The sequence below is a fragment of the Tympanuchus pallidicinctus genome, unplaced genomic scaffold, assembly GCF_026119805.1.
Source record: "Tympanuchus pallidicinctus isolate F22 unplaced genomic scaffold, pur_lepc_1.0 scaffold19, whole genome shotgun sequence".
In the NCBI taxonomy this organism is placed as follows: Eukaryota; Metazoa; Chordata; class Aves; order Galliformes; family Phasianidae; genus Tympanuchus; species Tympanuchus pallidicinctus.
Genome location: NW_026294710.1, coordinates 2,965,260 through 2,979,736, shown reverse-complemented (window position 1 = coordinate 2,979,736; position 14,477 = coordinate 2,965,260). Strand labels below are relative to the sequence as shown.

General features: G+C 40.7%; 1 protein-coding gene across 2 annotated transcripts in view; it reads left to right on the top strand.

Moving 5' to 3' along the window:
* Positions 1-14,477, top strand: part of SLC2A13 (solute carrier family 2 member 13) — a 137,554-nt gene that overhangs the window by 103,245 nt on the left and 19,832 nt on the right. For both annotated transcript variants that reach the window (XM_052681115.1, XM_052681114.1), the window contains exon 7: positions 6,123-6,248. In XM_052681115.1, coding sequence (XP_052537075.1) covers positions 6,123-6,248 — 126 coding nt within the window. The remainder of the gene's footprint in view (positions 1-6,122; positions 6,249-14,477) is intronic.

The window sequence follows — 14,477 nt, the reverse complement described above, 5'->3', positions numbered from 1 at the left end:
CTGCTGGAAGAATAGCAATGAAGATACAACGGACTGACAAAGAGCACTGACAGCATTCTGAAAAATACACCTAGGGCTTGAATACAGTCTTTTGAAAGAGCTGTGCCCTGCAGACAGACACATGTTTTTTGCAGAATGCAAACCAATAAGGTGCTCTGCAAATATCAAGTAAAATATTTTCATGTGCTGTAGAGAAGTACAATATGATAGTGGAGCAACAGTCAAAAAATAATGCATAAATCAGTGAAAAAAATCAAATGTAATCTTTACTCACAAGGTCATCATGGAGGCAGCACAAGTCTTGGCCATTGAAGGCCTCCACGTCTCCTCACAGCTGTCTCACTGAGGAAAGGAAAGGGGAACACCTTCCTACGTACTGCCCTTAAATCAAATTTTATTTTCACACTCAGCCCAGGTAAGGCTGTGCAGGTGTTCACAGCGTGACCACGTCTCTTCTTTGATCTGAGTCTGTTCAACAGAATAGCTGCAATCTATTACTTACCTTCAAAGACAGAGAGAAGTTCAGAGGTAAATTCAGGAGTACAGAACAGCAGGATTCCAAAATCTGTCATTGAGAAAAGATGAGCAGGTGTCTCCTGCTGTTTTCTTGAATTCTCAAAGCTATAAAGATGTTCCCAGTTTTATGGGGTCCTGCCTGCTTCTGAGAAGCGGTCAGGTCTAGGACAGGTGCAGTAGCTGGCTTCTTTTTCCAGTATTCAGCAAATCATAGGTGACCATCCCACTCCACCTTTCTTTGGGAAACTGAGCCATTTGTGAACAAAGATCATTGTCCTGTGTCCTTGTGTTCTTGGCCTTTTTATCTTCCTCCAGTCAAGTGTCTCTTTTACTGTACTGCTTAAGATTTGATCAGCTGTACAAGGCATAATTGGAACTTGTTCTGCTTAAGAAATGCTGCTGTGTGAAAATGGTAAATTTGGGGTTGATCTCAAGCTGACCCTGAGGCTCATACTGTAGGGAAATGATACCTGTACAGAACTTCCTAAGGTTCCTTCCCAAGCTGGTTGTCTTCATAGTTTCAGTAAAACAATGTGGGAAGCGCCAGCTGGGCTGGGCTCACAAGGATTCCCTTGTTCTTCTTTGACTTTGTCATCCTCACATGGTTCGAGGTCCTGAGTTCAATGTATGCTTATACAACACTGAGCTGAAGGCTCCAACACTGAGTGCTGTTACACATTAATTATACTAGATAGGCAATAGGCAAAAATCTGTACTTTCTTTATGGATTTTGCAAAAATGATTTATTGTGACCAGCCCTGAACTAAGACTGGTTATAGTGCTTTAAACAGCTTTAGTAAAAATAAAGTACATCCTCCATTAACAGAGTATTTAATATAAATAGAGCAAACTATTGTACTTTATTTTTCTGAGTTAACTCACTAACACTGGGAGTTCAGGATCCTTCAAAATGCCACTATTCCTCAGAACCAGTATTTTTAAAAAAATATGATTCTTATTAAAGTATAAATTCAGGAAGAAAGATCATCTGAGCTGAGAGAGGATAGATCCTCACATATGCGCAGATGAGATGCTCTGTGTGTGGGTCAGCATCCCAGCACACCAGCTGCTGGCAGGCTGCTTCTGGCAGCGGGGGTGCAGCCACGAGGACCTAAGCACGTCAGGTGTGTATATGCATTACCTCTCAGACCGTTAGCAGAGCCCAGCAAAAGCTTCTGTAGTTTAGTTTCTTGCAGTAGTGGAAAAATGCTTCTGAAGCCCTGCTGTGTTTTTCTCATTTGTGTTGAATATCCTATTTCCTGTGTCCCAGATATGGCAGCTTGAAGTAGTAGCTTGCAGTTTCCAAGGATTTAACTACAGTGGTATGTGATCAATCAGAATTTAATGATTGGCTTTTGGAAGCAACACAGGAATCATCAGAAGGATAAGGAAGTGCTTGTTTTTGTGCCTGAGGTGCAGCGAGGCACATGCAAACAGCACTAGACCTTGAACCCAAGTTCAGGATTAGGAGAAAGAGTGGAGGGCAGCAGGCACTCAACATTGAAATTTCCTCTATGGAGAAGACCCAGTCTGTCAGGGCATGAGGAAAATGTCTTGCGTGTTGTGAATGGATCAGATTTTCATAGTAATGTAGTTTTATAGCTGCAAAATGTGGAAGAGAAAGCTGAAAGTTCCTAAAAATGAGGCAAAAGTGAAAACTGATAAAATGTTTTGAAATTAACAATTGCAAATTTGAGGCATGTCTAGAAGGAATGTAAACAGCTTGATAGAAAGAGTAGCAGTGCTTGCAGAACAAGAACACTGGGCAAAGCTTTTTTACTACTGAATCACTCAAAAATTGGCAAGGTACAGTTTGCAGCTCGAATTAAGAAACCCCTGAGAGCTGTAAGAAAGCTATACTTAGAAATACTTCTATCAATATTAAAACACAAAATGTAGTGACAATCCAAACGTAAGTATGGACTACTCTGAACAGCTTAGGAAAGAAAAGTAGGGAGAAGCAATTGTCAACCTTTCCTTGGCATCTGGAGGACCATTTCAACAGGACAGAGATTTTATTTCACCTTCTTATGAGACCGCACCAGGGGCTTCTAAACTACACTGTTAGAAAGCAAGCAAGCTGTACTTTTGGTTCAGAAAAGGTGTGCACTGCCAGCTGATTCATTATACATATAAATACTTCAAATCCTCTCTGAAAGAGGAAGGAATTGTCAACTTGTAATCTCAGGAAAAAAAAGTTAATAGGGCAGGCTGCATCCTGAAAGCTTGTGTGCTCAGCCTGACAGGAAACTGCTAGCTAGAGACCTCAAAGCTAGTGCTGTCAGGCTTTCAAAGCTTCAGATATTCCCATTTGGTCAGATGAAAAGAATGTAAGAGCTTGCGAAGCCTCTGCTGAGTTGCCACCATGAGAGTGGGGAATTACAAGTCTGGGGACAGGCAGCCTCCTAACTGTCCGTCAGCTTGTTGGAAAATGTGCTTTGATGGTGAAGCAGTGTCCCAGAAATCCCATTCCTTGGCTCTTCCCAATAAACAGAGGGGCCAGGATACTGAGACTTCTGTTTTGAGGGCTTCATTCAACTGAGCTGCAAAGAAGCAGGGACTTCTGGAGCCTTGCTTTCCTGATTCTCTACTTGTTACTCTGTTAGGTAGGCTGAAGCACCTGAAGTCTTGCCTTCTTGTTGGCTTACCTAGGATCCAGCTGTGAGGGCACTAGGTGCACTGCAGAACCTTCCTGCTGCCTGGCTTCATCAAAATCAAACAATCTCTGCCAGATATTTCAATCCTGACAAACTGACATCTCACTGACAACATTCTGTCTGGGAATTTTCTGCTGGCTCTTCACAAAGGAGCCCGTTTCCAAGACGCTGCCTTGTAACCTTAGCGTGGAAATCAATATGTCCTGATAAAGTGCAGGAAATGTATTTCCTTTTTATAATTGGATGCAAATATCCTTCTTAACATAGACATCCTGATGTATTCTGGGATGGAGCTTTCAATGCTATAACTGGACTGCAGTGTGTATATGAATACGTGGCAGCATTTCTATTTTCTCTCTCATTATTCTGACATACAGTTGGGTATATCTGGGTAGGGCTGATAAGAAGGTACATTTGAGGACAAGGAGGAGATCAGTAGTCGATAGTTAGATGTCAGTAAGCACTGTATTGTACATTTCTTTTCCTGATTCATGGTGCTTCCTGATTTGTCTGCATCACATTTGTCTGCATGTATGCAAGAACATGGGCTCAAGTTTGAATTGTTTAAACATTTCTATTTAGCAAACAATAATAGGGCTGAAGTGAAGAAGAGCATAAGCCTGAAACTAACACATATTTTTGGTCTACTTTAATTTTTGGATTGTTAATCTGTTATGAGTAACAATAATCTCTGATTTTTGACATCACTTGAAATCCAGCAGCCTTTATCATGCTGAATGGCAACTGCAGGACACAGTTATGCACACTCATAAAGCCTGAGGATAGATGAAGTCATTAATAATCAGATTTTTATTTTTTCTGAACCAGTGGATGAAGAAGGAGTAATTAATGAGATAGGTTCTGCTTCAGGACTGACATCCATACCCAACTCTGCATATATTTATATGGAGTTATCTGTAGAGCAAGCTCAGTAGGACAGAATAAAGAGTTTAGTTTTGCCATTCATATTGTGTGTGGATTTTTGTGAGGATGCTGAGGTAGATGATGAAGTGTTCCATCCCTGTTCCATCTTTCACAGGGAACACCACAGGGATGATCCCATCATTGTGTATCACTGTCATTCCTGTGAGCTCTTGTGCTGTTCTGCCTGGTGCTGTGTACTGGGCTGTATTTCTGCTTGAGGTAAAACCCACGAAAAATAAATCTAGAGAACTTTCTATCCTGTAATGCTCCTGAGAGAACTCCTGCATATAACTTACATTTTAATGTGCCATATTTTCCACCTGATGTTCACGTTAAATAGAATTCGCATATATTTGACTTGAAAATCCACCACTGCATTGGATAGCACACGGTGTTTGGAGGTAGCAGCCTTCTGTGCCAGGAAGCCAGGCTGAATTGGAGCAGGAGTCTTTATAGAAATTTATTTTGTTAAAAAAATACTTTGATATACAACGTATCTGAAGTGGATGGCGTTCTGTGGTTTGAAAATCATATGCTAGCACCCTGTGTGACATCATAGGATGTCATTTTTTCCATTAGAGCTACTAATGAAAGTAGGTGTATTTAGTATTTATTTTGTAATTGTTGTTACATACCTGAATATTCGTGATTTATAAAAAATATAGATATTTAATCTAAAATATATATAAAGCATAAAAAAATTAATCTGCTATCTTCTGTTTCTGTTCTGTTTTGATTGCTGTCCATTGCTGTGATTAACAAAATGCAACTAACTTCAGATAGTGTAATATTGAAGTGTTCCTTTCAAGGCTTATAATTGCAGAGCTGTATTCTTTTTATCTATATACGCAAGAGAGGAAAGAAATCTTTACTGCTAAGAGTTGACGAAATTATTAAAAAAAAAAAGCCAGATGTTGAAACCTGAATTTGAGCTCTCAGTTACGCAAGAGGAAGGTGTACATTTAGTTTATCAAGAGCAGACAGTCTGGAAATTCTGCGATCATTTGGTAATTTAGAAAGCCTGCAGTAACAAAGAGTACATGGTGCTGAAACTTCAGAGAAGTATCAAAGTGCCTACTTCAAATTAATGCATTGGTTTCAGTGCTCTCCCAGACGTTTTGCCAAGTATCATACAAACTCACCTTATTATACCGCTTTGATATCGCTACACCCTCGTAAGGAAAGTTAGAATAACTCAGTGGTAAACGTGCTTTCGGATTTTTAAAATCCTTATAATCTATGTTATTGAATTAGATTTTGGAACTTTGTTATCCAGTCACTTTTACATTTGCTAATTACAGCGTAGTAGTTTTAGCAGATTATTTCTTCATTCACTGAGTCGTTGCTATGATAAAAAGTCTGGAAAAGTTTGCAGCCTTGTCACTTGAATCACTCTCGAGAATGCATTGACCAAACTTTGCCTCAATGTGAGCATTTCTTGCTCTGTAAGAATCCCAAGGAAATCTGAGATATATTTATGAAGCTGGCAAATATGATACACAGGAACAATCGAAAGAGCAGTGCTCGCCACAGTAAAGGGCAGATGGGATAGTGTGGGGCACTGGATGCCTCTATATGGATTGGCTCCACTGACATATTTACTCTGCCTAGAACTCATTGCCTGAGTTCTCACATGGAGATATAATTTCAGATGGACTCCCAAATCCATATGTGCCCAAATTCCTGGATTGATTATCAACTGTATGATACACAGTTCTTTCTATTCAACCACCATCTATCTCTGTTTTTAAATTCACAGTTGATTTCATAGGAGAATTCTCCTGAATCCTGATCAAGATTCACAGGGCTCAAGATTTGCAAGTAGTCTTGCCCTTTGCCGAAATGTCATGCAGATGAAGGAGAAAGTTATTTGTATTCCCTTTAGGGCCATTTCTATTATCTTGTCTTCAGCACTGACAACTTGATTATGTGCATCCCAAGAATGATTAGACAATGCTGTTGCCTTTGACAGTTACAAGTAAATAAAGTGTTGCTTAAGTATTTCTTTCTTTCTCTCTCTCTCAGTTACTGTAATGGATGTATGTTAGATCCAGACTGTGGTCTCTGCTACAAACTGAATAAATCAAGTGTTGTTGAGTCCTCATGCATCCCTGTTGACAAACATTCGACGATGAAAGCCGCTTGGGGCAGGTATGTTGCTTTTCAAGATCTTCTGGTCTTATGCTGTTCTTATGGCACACGTGCAGTCAAGAACACTTTCTCTTTTACATAGAATCTAGGATCTTCTGAAAGAAAAAAAGAAAAGCACTGTAAATAAATGGGCAATTACATTCTAACAAACGTCCTAAATAAAAGCGTTTATGCCAGTGGGTTCTGCATGTTCTGCCAGTTTTGCCATGGCAAAAGTATATCAGCAATTAGTTAAATTAACTTTCCCCAGAGGTCTTCATTTGTTCAAGGTGGCATATTCCCTAAATACACATTTCTACCCCCTGAATTAATTTTCTTTTTAAGTACTTTGATTAAGAAACATTCTTATTATTGACTTAATGAGGAAACCTTGTTGCTGAAGAATCTAAAATGGTAAAAATCTGAAAAGTTCAAATTGCCCAAAGCATGGTTTGCAGCTACGTTTCTGTGTTCCTGTGCTTAACATGGGAACATGATGTACAATGCACTTACCATGTAAAAATGCGTGAATTCAGTGAAATGTCCCAGTGTAACTGCAGAATACCCACTGATGTGCAAAATACATCACACCTCTTTTTCTTAAGCAGCACAGATTCCTGGTGAAATCACAGCACTTCCCAAGTTTGCTGAAGTATTGACTGTTCTTAAAGAATGACTTCAAGAGATGGAGTAAAGTCCTGGAATGGCTTTATCAACACTTCTAAAACCATCAGGGCTAGGCTTACACTGAAGAATGGTTCAATGGCACAAGAGAATTACTGCTGATAAGTGTGTAATTGCTGCTGATAAAACCTTCTTGCCATTCCTTATCTCTGCCACCAGCACACTATAAACATACTTGGAAAATATGCAGAAGTTTGTGTGGAGGCTTGGTCTTTTTTTGTTTGCATGTATTTCTCAGAAATTAAATCCAAGTGGGTAGCAAGTCATACTGGGCAGAGTTTGGAAGATATGAAGGTATCAGCGAATCGCAAAATGATTTAAAATGACTGTAAAACTGTCCTCCTTTTGATTTCAGCACTGTTAGGGTGTTATGCCTAGTGGCTCATTCCAGATGCAGAAAGAAGCCTTCATATTCTGTCAACATTCATCTCATTTATACTGTAATTTTAAGTACTATTCTTTACTTAGCAAAATCATAAAAGCACACAATAACACATAAATGGAAACATAAATTTGTAAGGTATAATTGGTAGATAAACTTTATTTGATAGTCTTATTATACGGCACGTGGAAAATGTAGGTATCAGTAATCCTTTTACATTTGTGATTTAGTCTCACAGAGCACTCCTTGTTGTACAGCCTACTGGAGCAAATTAGACAAGAAAAAAATATTTCAAGTTCAAACTGCAGAATACAGTATTTATATACTGTACAATAGTTTCACAGCACAGTGAGCCTGTTCAAAATCTTTAAATCAAAAACTCAAGTTTTAAATTTGTTATATTGATATTCATTAGAGTGAATTTCCTGCCTTAAGAAAGAAATCCAATGAAATAACTACATTTCTTTTTCCAAAGATTATGTGTGCATCCTCATGTCTAGTGTTTAATTCATTAAGTTCTAATCTTGTCTCCACCTGGTCTGCATAATCAGGAAGTTTTCTACAATCTGGTCATTCAAGCTGTAGACTGCCAGGTGCTGCCTTCTGTTACACATCCTGTGGGACTGGCATGTATCTCCCCTCCTCCTCCCACATACATCTCACATAATGGTTTGGAAGGAATAACTATAGAATTCTGGCTTCTGAGGATTCACATCATAGACTTCTTACGTCTGGTTCCTCAAATGCTGAGTCTGCTTCACAGCAAAACTAGTCCCACAGAGAGGATTTCCTCTCCAAGAGGATTGTTGTGGTGAAACCTGTAGAGTTACATTTCCAGTTGTTCAGTGTGGCAGGAGCCATCTGTATCATTCTGCCATTGTAGGGAGGATGGGTGCCTATGGGAGACCAACTGCACTAGTGAAGAAGTTACAGCTGTGCTGTAATTGCAATCCCCTTGTTTCACAAAGTTATGTTGTCACAGGCTAGATTTACAGCAACAAGGCTCAACAAATATATGATATTTTTACAATGAGAAACTAGTTTAATAGCTTAAAAGACAATTTTGTGAGTTGCGAATATCCTCTAAATGCATCACACACAGCCTCTTTGTAACTTGTTTTGATGGTTTAATGCCATCCAGTATTGGCTGAATGGGTTTAAGGTTCTTAAAACCTCTAGAATTAATTTTGGCCATTTTTTTTTTGGCAGCAATTTTGCTTAGAGGAGAAAGAATACACAGGCTATATTATCTGGGATCTGCTGGACCTCAGTTTGTTTGGGCAGCAGTGCTGGCCATCTTCCATGATGCTGGAGCTTCAGAAAAACGGCTTCTGCTGTGCTTGCATTGATTGTGCCATGTGGTGTTTCTGCGCTGTTGTGCTCTTGTCTTCTTTATGCTTTTCTTGCTGGAAAGATGTGAGCTGCAGACATGGAGGAGTGCATACGGTCACATCACACGACGTGCGTGCAGCCACATATCTCTGCAGCCATCATAACCCCAGCAGCTCTGCCATGTGTATCTATTTGTGATGCATAGCCTGCCAGCCAGGTGAGCAGTGCTATGAGGCACCAGGAGAGATCTTGTCATACTTCTTTTATAGCTCACCACAATCTCATGAGCTGACAGAGAAACCCCTCCTTTTTCTATGTTTATAGCTCTGCACTGCTCTTTACAGTTGATCCCAAGGTACTTTGATAACACTGACCTAACAGGCAATGTTTTGGCTGTTATCTAAAAATACAGTAATACATTTTCATTTGCAAGAGGTTTCCCCAGTGCGAGCTTTGTATACTAGACACTACTTTTTTTTTTTTTTTTTTGCTAATCATATTTATCCAGTTACAGTGTGTTCTAAATTGAGAAGTTATAGTGAAGGGAGGGGAGAGAGCAGAGATTTTGGTCTCCAGTGGTTGCCAGGAAGGCTGTTTGTGTTGCTGTGGTTGTCATAGGAACCTAGGCAGACAATTAAACGTTCCAAATGTTTTTCTAGAAGAATATAGCATTTTGGTTCCTTTTGAATATGGGGAACTTTGCAGCCAGCAGTGGCCCCAGGAGATGGAGAATGCCATGGAAATAGTGCAAGAATAATTTAGACCAAATCCAAGTCCAGCCTAAGAGCAGTGCAAGTAATGCACAATGGGTACACTTGTAAGATCATTCGCATAAGACAAAGAAAATAGATTGTTTTTGTTATTAATCAGTTGCATAAGCCTGACTCTAATACTGGGAAAACACGCAGAAGAGCATCTTGTCTATCATGCTGGCACAGCCAGTGCCTTGCAGCCCACGGTGTTGCTGAACTGGCTAACAAACAGCAGCTGGCATGCAAACCACGCTGCCTCCAGCTCTGCCCAGGGACAAGTAAAAGATGGCTGCAAGACAGCAAGTGAGTGTTCTTAAATTATTCATTTTGTTACAAAAGAAGAAGAGCAGTGTCTTCTCTTGCAGTGCATTATGAGAGTTCTCTGTTGGAATTCTGTTTTCCAGGGCCTGTGAAAGTTTTGTAGCTGGCAGCTCTATTCTCTTCATGAACACGCAATTATAAAATCCCCACAAAGCTGATAAAAATCGTTATCTCGGTTCTACAGATGGGAATGCAGTGGGAAAATTCCAATACGCAGCTCGGGTGGCATTGGGCAGAGTCAGTTTTTGGTCAGTGCCGAATGTGGAGGCAGCTGCTTTCAATTCTGCACTTCTGTAGTGTAACTGAAAACCCACTCCTTCCCCACAACTGCAGTTTCTACCCCAGTGCTCTCAGAAACCTTGAAATATCTCTCCATGTAATTACAATAACCCTGAAGGCCAGCCAACAGTACTCTAGAAAAAACTTTAAATTGCATTAGTAATCTTACAGCTGAATGAATAACTGTGGAAGGAAAGGAGGTACTAATAGTGCCTTGATGTGACATTAACCCTGATATGGGAATATTGTAGGTCCCCAGCAGGCCCACCCCTGTGAGCTAAATGGCTCTCATGAGCAACTCTGAGCAATCTCCTTCTGGGGAGAAAGATGCTGATTTTATACAGTAGACAATAATGAAGAAATAATAGCATCATTGCAGATCAGAGGCAAGTCTAGAAGCCATCCTGTCCACAGAATTAGCTGGCAGGTCTCCACAATCCCCCAAGGAGGAGGACTGGTAGCAGAAATCTATAAAGGAGAAGAGCTAAGTGATTTGCTTTCTTCTGCCATTTTTAACTTCATCAAGGAACATCTTTTTTGTCACGGGAGTTTAATGGCTGATGGAGAATCGTAGGATCACAGAACATTATGAGTTGGTAGTGACCCACGAGGATTGTTGAGTCCTGCTCCTGGCTCCACACAGCACCACCCAAAAATCAAATCGTATTTCTGATAGCACCGAACTCTTGCTGGATGAACTCCAGCAACTCGGGACCGTGCCCTGGGCAGCCCGTTCCGCGCCCACCGCCCCCTGGTGCAGCGCCTTTCCCGAGCCCCTTTTCTCGCCCCTCCCCTGACGCAGCTCCATGCCGTTCCCTCGGGCCCTGTCGCTGTCACACAGCAGAGCTCAGCGCTGCCCCTCGGCTCCCTGTGAGGAGCTGCAGCCGCCATCACGCCTCCCCTCGGCTCCTCTGCTCTGGGCTGAGCAAACACAGGGAGCTGAGCTTCTCCTCACACTCTAGACCCTTCCCCATCTTTGTTGCTGTCTTTTGGATGCCTTCTAATAGTTTTATGTCCTTAAAGTGTGCAGCCCAAAACTGGTCCCAGTGCTGAAGGTGAGGCAGTACCAGAGCAGGACAGTCCCTTCCCTTCATGGAATAGCAGTGCTGTAAACTGCAGTAAACTGGTTTTATTCAACAAACATGGCTACAATTACTTCTAGATTTAGACTTCCAGAAGGACAATAAAACATTCACAGAATATTCCTAACTTGAAGTTAGTGTAAAAGTTTACTTGCTTAGAAGGCAGAGAAACAGACAAGTATGTAATCTCAAAAGATTAAAAAAAAAAACACCCAAACATACACCATTGTTATTAATGCGTGGGAAGCCAGCAAACCTTCTTGTGAATGTAAAGCAGCATTCCACTCTCCAAGGGCATTTGGTACGAAGGTGGAAGGAAGCAGAGCTCCCCTTTTGCAAAGTCATTCGCTGTCTGATGGCTGCTGCTCTCTTGAGCACTTCCTCTCAGGTAGAAAGTGTGCATGCAGATGCTGCATGTCACCCTGTGCCTGGTGCTTGTGTCCATCAGAGTTTGTGTTACTGTAGCTTAAAGTTCTGGACAAAGTTGGGTTTAAATCACGCATTGTAGATTCATCAGCCACTGCACTCCCTCTCCCAGTTGCATGAGAATTCCCACCACAGGAATCTGCCTTGCGGCCTCAGCATCCAAGCTTGGATGCTAAATAGATTCCAGCATTTACAAAAAATGAGAAGTTTGTTAGCTGGGTTCTCAGACAATGGCCTGATTTGTGTCCAGTGGGGGATGTGCCGGTGTCTGTCACAGCCTTGTAAGTATTCCAGAGAATTTTAAATCCACACTGTGCTTCCTGTTGTCTAATCCATAGCAGATGAAGCTGTTAGAAGTTACTAGAATACTTTTTTCTTGGTAGAGAAATTAGTTTTTTTCTAGAAATGTTGGGTTCTGTTTGCTGCTTATAAGTAGAGCCATGAGTTCCTTATGTTTGTCTTGCAAGTCACTCTCTTTGAAGATGCTGTTGCAGTGCCAAGTACATGTGTAACAGTTGCTGTGACTGCTTTATTAATACAAATAAATGTGTGTGTCCTCCAGTCATTGGAGCCTGAGAACCTGTTTTCAGTGCATGGCAGGACACAGAGATACAAAGCCTGCCCTGTGCCCACCGGCTGGCACCAGCCTGCACTCCAAGAATGAAGAACTCCTCTGTCCGTATGTCCACATGTCATATGTCCATTACTTGTTCCGAGATGTAGGAAGAATTTTATTACTGAAATCATTATCTGGAATCTTTCTACAAGGACTTCTATGGAAAAGTGTTACTAAATTCACCAATTAGAAGATAAACTAGTATTTCTTTTATTAAGTATTCTGATTGATAAAGATGATGCATAGAACTGTCTCACATTTGTGATGCAGAAGTGTAGCAGGGAGAATAAATGTATTTTGCAAACTGGCTAGATGTACAGAATATTTACATCTGTGCATACATAAGCATCACTCAGAAGAGGTGCTGTTATTCATAGCAGAATCTCTTTCTAAACTATGCTAATTGTTTACTGAATTGGAATATTTATGACTACACTGAGAACCGTAACACAGAATCTCCCCTCTCCCTCCAGTTATCATTTAGGAAGGAGAAACAGAATGTTTGCAGTTTCAAATACGATTTAATTCTGATTACATTCACCACTTGCCCATGAGGATGAAAACCTGGGCCAGCAGGGAGCTCACAGAGCTCCTTGTCCTTTTGATTAGGAGGACATCCTTCAGCGTAATAACGTCTAATGTAAGGTAGTGAGGTGTGTGGAAACAGGAATGAATGAGAGCTCTGAAACTGATTACAGTCTTTGTCAGCGTAAAATCTAAGAACTGGGTCTTTTCTGAGAGGCGGGTATTAGCATAATCACCGTGGTTAAATGGCACGCAGAGGTGTGATTCTTGAGAGCTGGGGAGGTGGAGGACGAACTTCAGAAACCCCGTGTTCATATTTTAATGCTGATGGGTAAGGGCAAGTGGGAAGAACAGAAGGACACAGTGATGCGGAGTATTGTGTCAGCCACAGATAAAGCCTGTGCTCTTGGCGACGCAGAAGTAAGTAGCAAAATGAGTGCAGTTTTAATGTTCTGATCCTTTCGGCCACTCTTTCCCCTCAAATCCTTGAGACGTCATGCATTTTAGATCTCTTAAAATGGAGTTACTATGTGGTGGGACTGATAACTTTAATCAGATCTCTTTACAGTTTTAAAAAGATGGTACTTAATTTGTGCTACTTTAATTTTTGGAGGTGCAATATTCTTGAAACTGTAATAGAAGATGGAGTCTCTTGATTCTTTTTAATATGCAGGGTGGATTTTATGATTTCTGACTGAATCTAATGCCTGAACAATTAATGTTCTTTACATATCGTGTCTGTATCTTAGGCCTCAGATAATAAGCAGAGCAACATGGTAATCTGAACTGAAACTGTTTTTGTTCCTTTAGAGTAATTAGTTGGGAATTACTATTTTATTAGAGCAATATTTATTGGAGCTATATTACTATGGTTCTAACTCATCACATCTACTCAACCAATGGCAAATTCTGGATGAAAGGAGGACAAAACATATGCCTAGTCAGTTTTGTTGTGAATATGTTCAGATCCTGGAAATGTTTAGTTTATATACTGAAGACAATGTATTTATTGGAGACATCCAGCACAAAGTAGGATTTATAAGCAGATCTGCTTAGTTTGAAATGTCATTTGTACATCTGTTCTCATCTCTGGAATTGAACCCCACTTCCAGATCTTAGTCTGCATTACTATTCATAAAGGCATTCTGAAAGAGAATAATGAAGAGACAGATCCTGACATCTGTTTGGGATAGTTGCTGTAAGAATTCTTCAAATGGTACAGCACTGAGGTAACTGGAATAGAAGAGTAAAGGTGGCCCTTGAGCTAAAGCATTCCCAGGTGCTGTCTGATGTCATTACAAAATGTGTTACAGTGATTTCAATGGAGAAATGTTAACTGGGATGGCACTAGAGGAAAATAATCGTTTCCCACTTAAAAAGCTTTTGGTTCACAAAGGAGGTAGCTAGGAAAGGAAAGAAAAAGAATGCCGACATAAATGAGAGAATTGCCTGTCTCTTGTCTTAGGTGCTTAGAGTGGGTGGACAACTCCTGCAGCTGCTTTCTCACTCTTACAAAATGTGCATCGCAGAAAAGTCTTTCATTACCCATGGAGGTCTGCTGCTAATTAGCTTCTGCAGCTGCTCGTCTTTTTAGGGACAGATGGGAAAGCCTCTGCCTCTCCCTCCCGCCTCTCCTGGGAGCACTGCGGAGCTGCTGCTGGGAGCAGGCTGGGAATTTCCCCTTTCCCTGGGAGACGAGGATTGCTTCCTGTTTTGGAGCCCGTGCATTTTGATTTCTGAGAAAGGAGAAGTGACAGTAGAGATTTTTCATGTATAATTCACTACTGATTCTGAATTTCAGATTTAAATAAAAATCCTCGTTGAAAACTGCCTCAGCAGATTTTTTAGGTT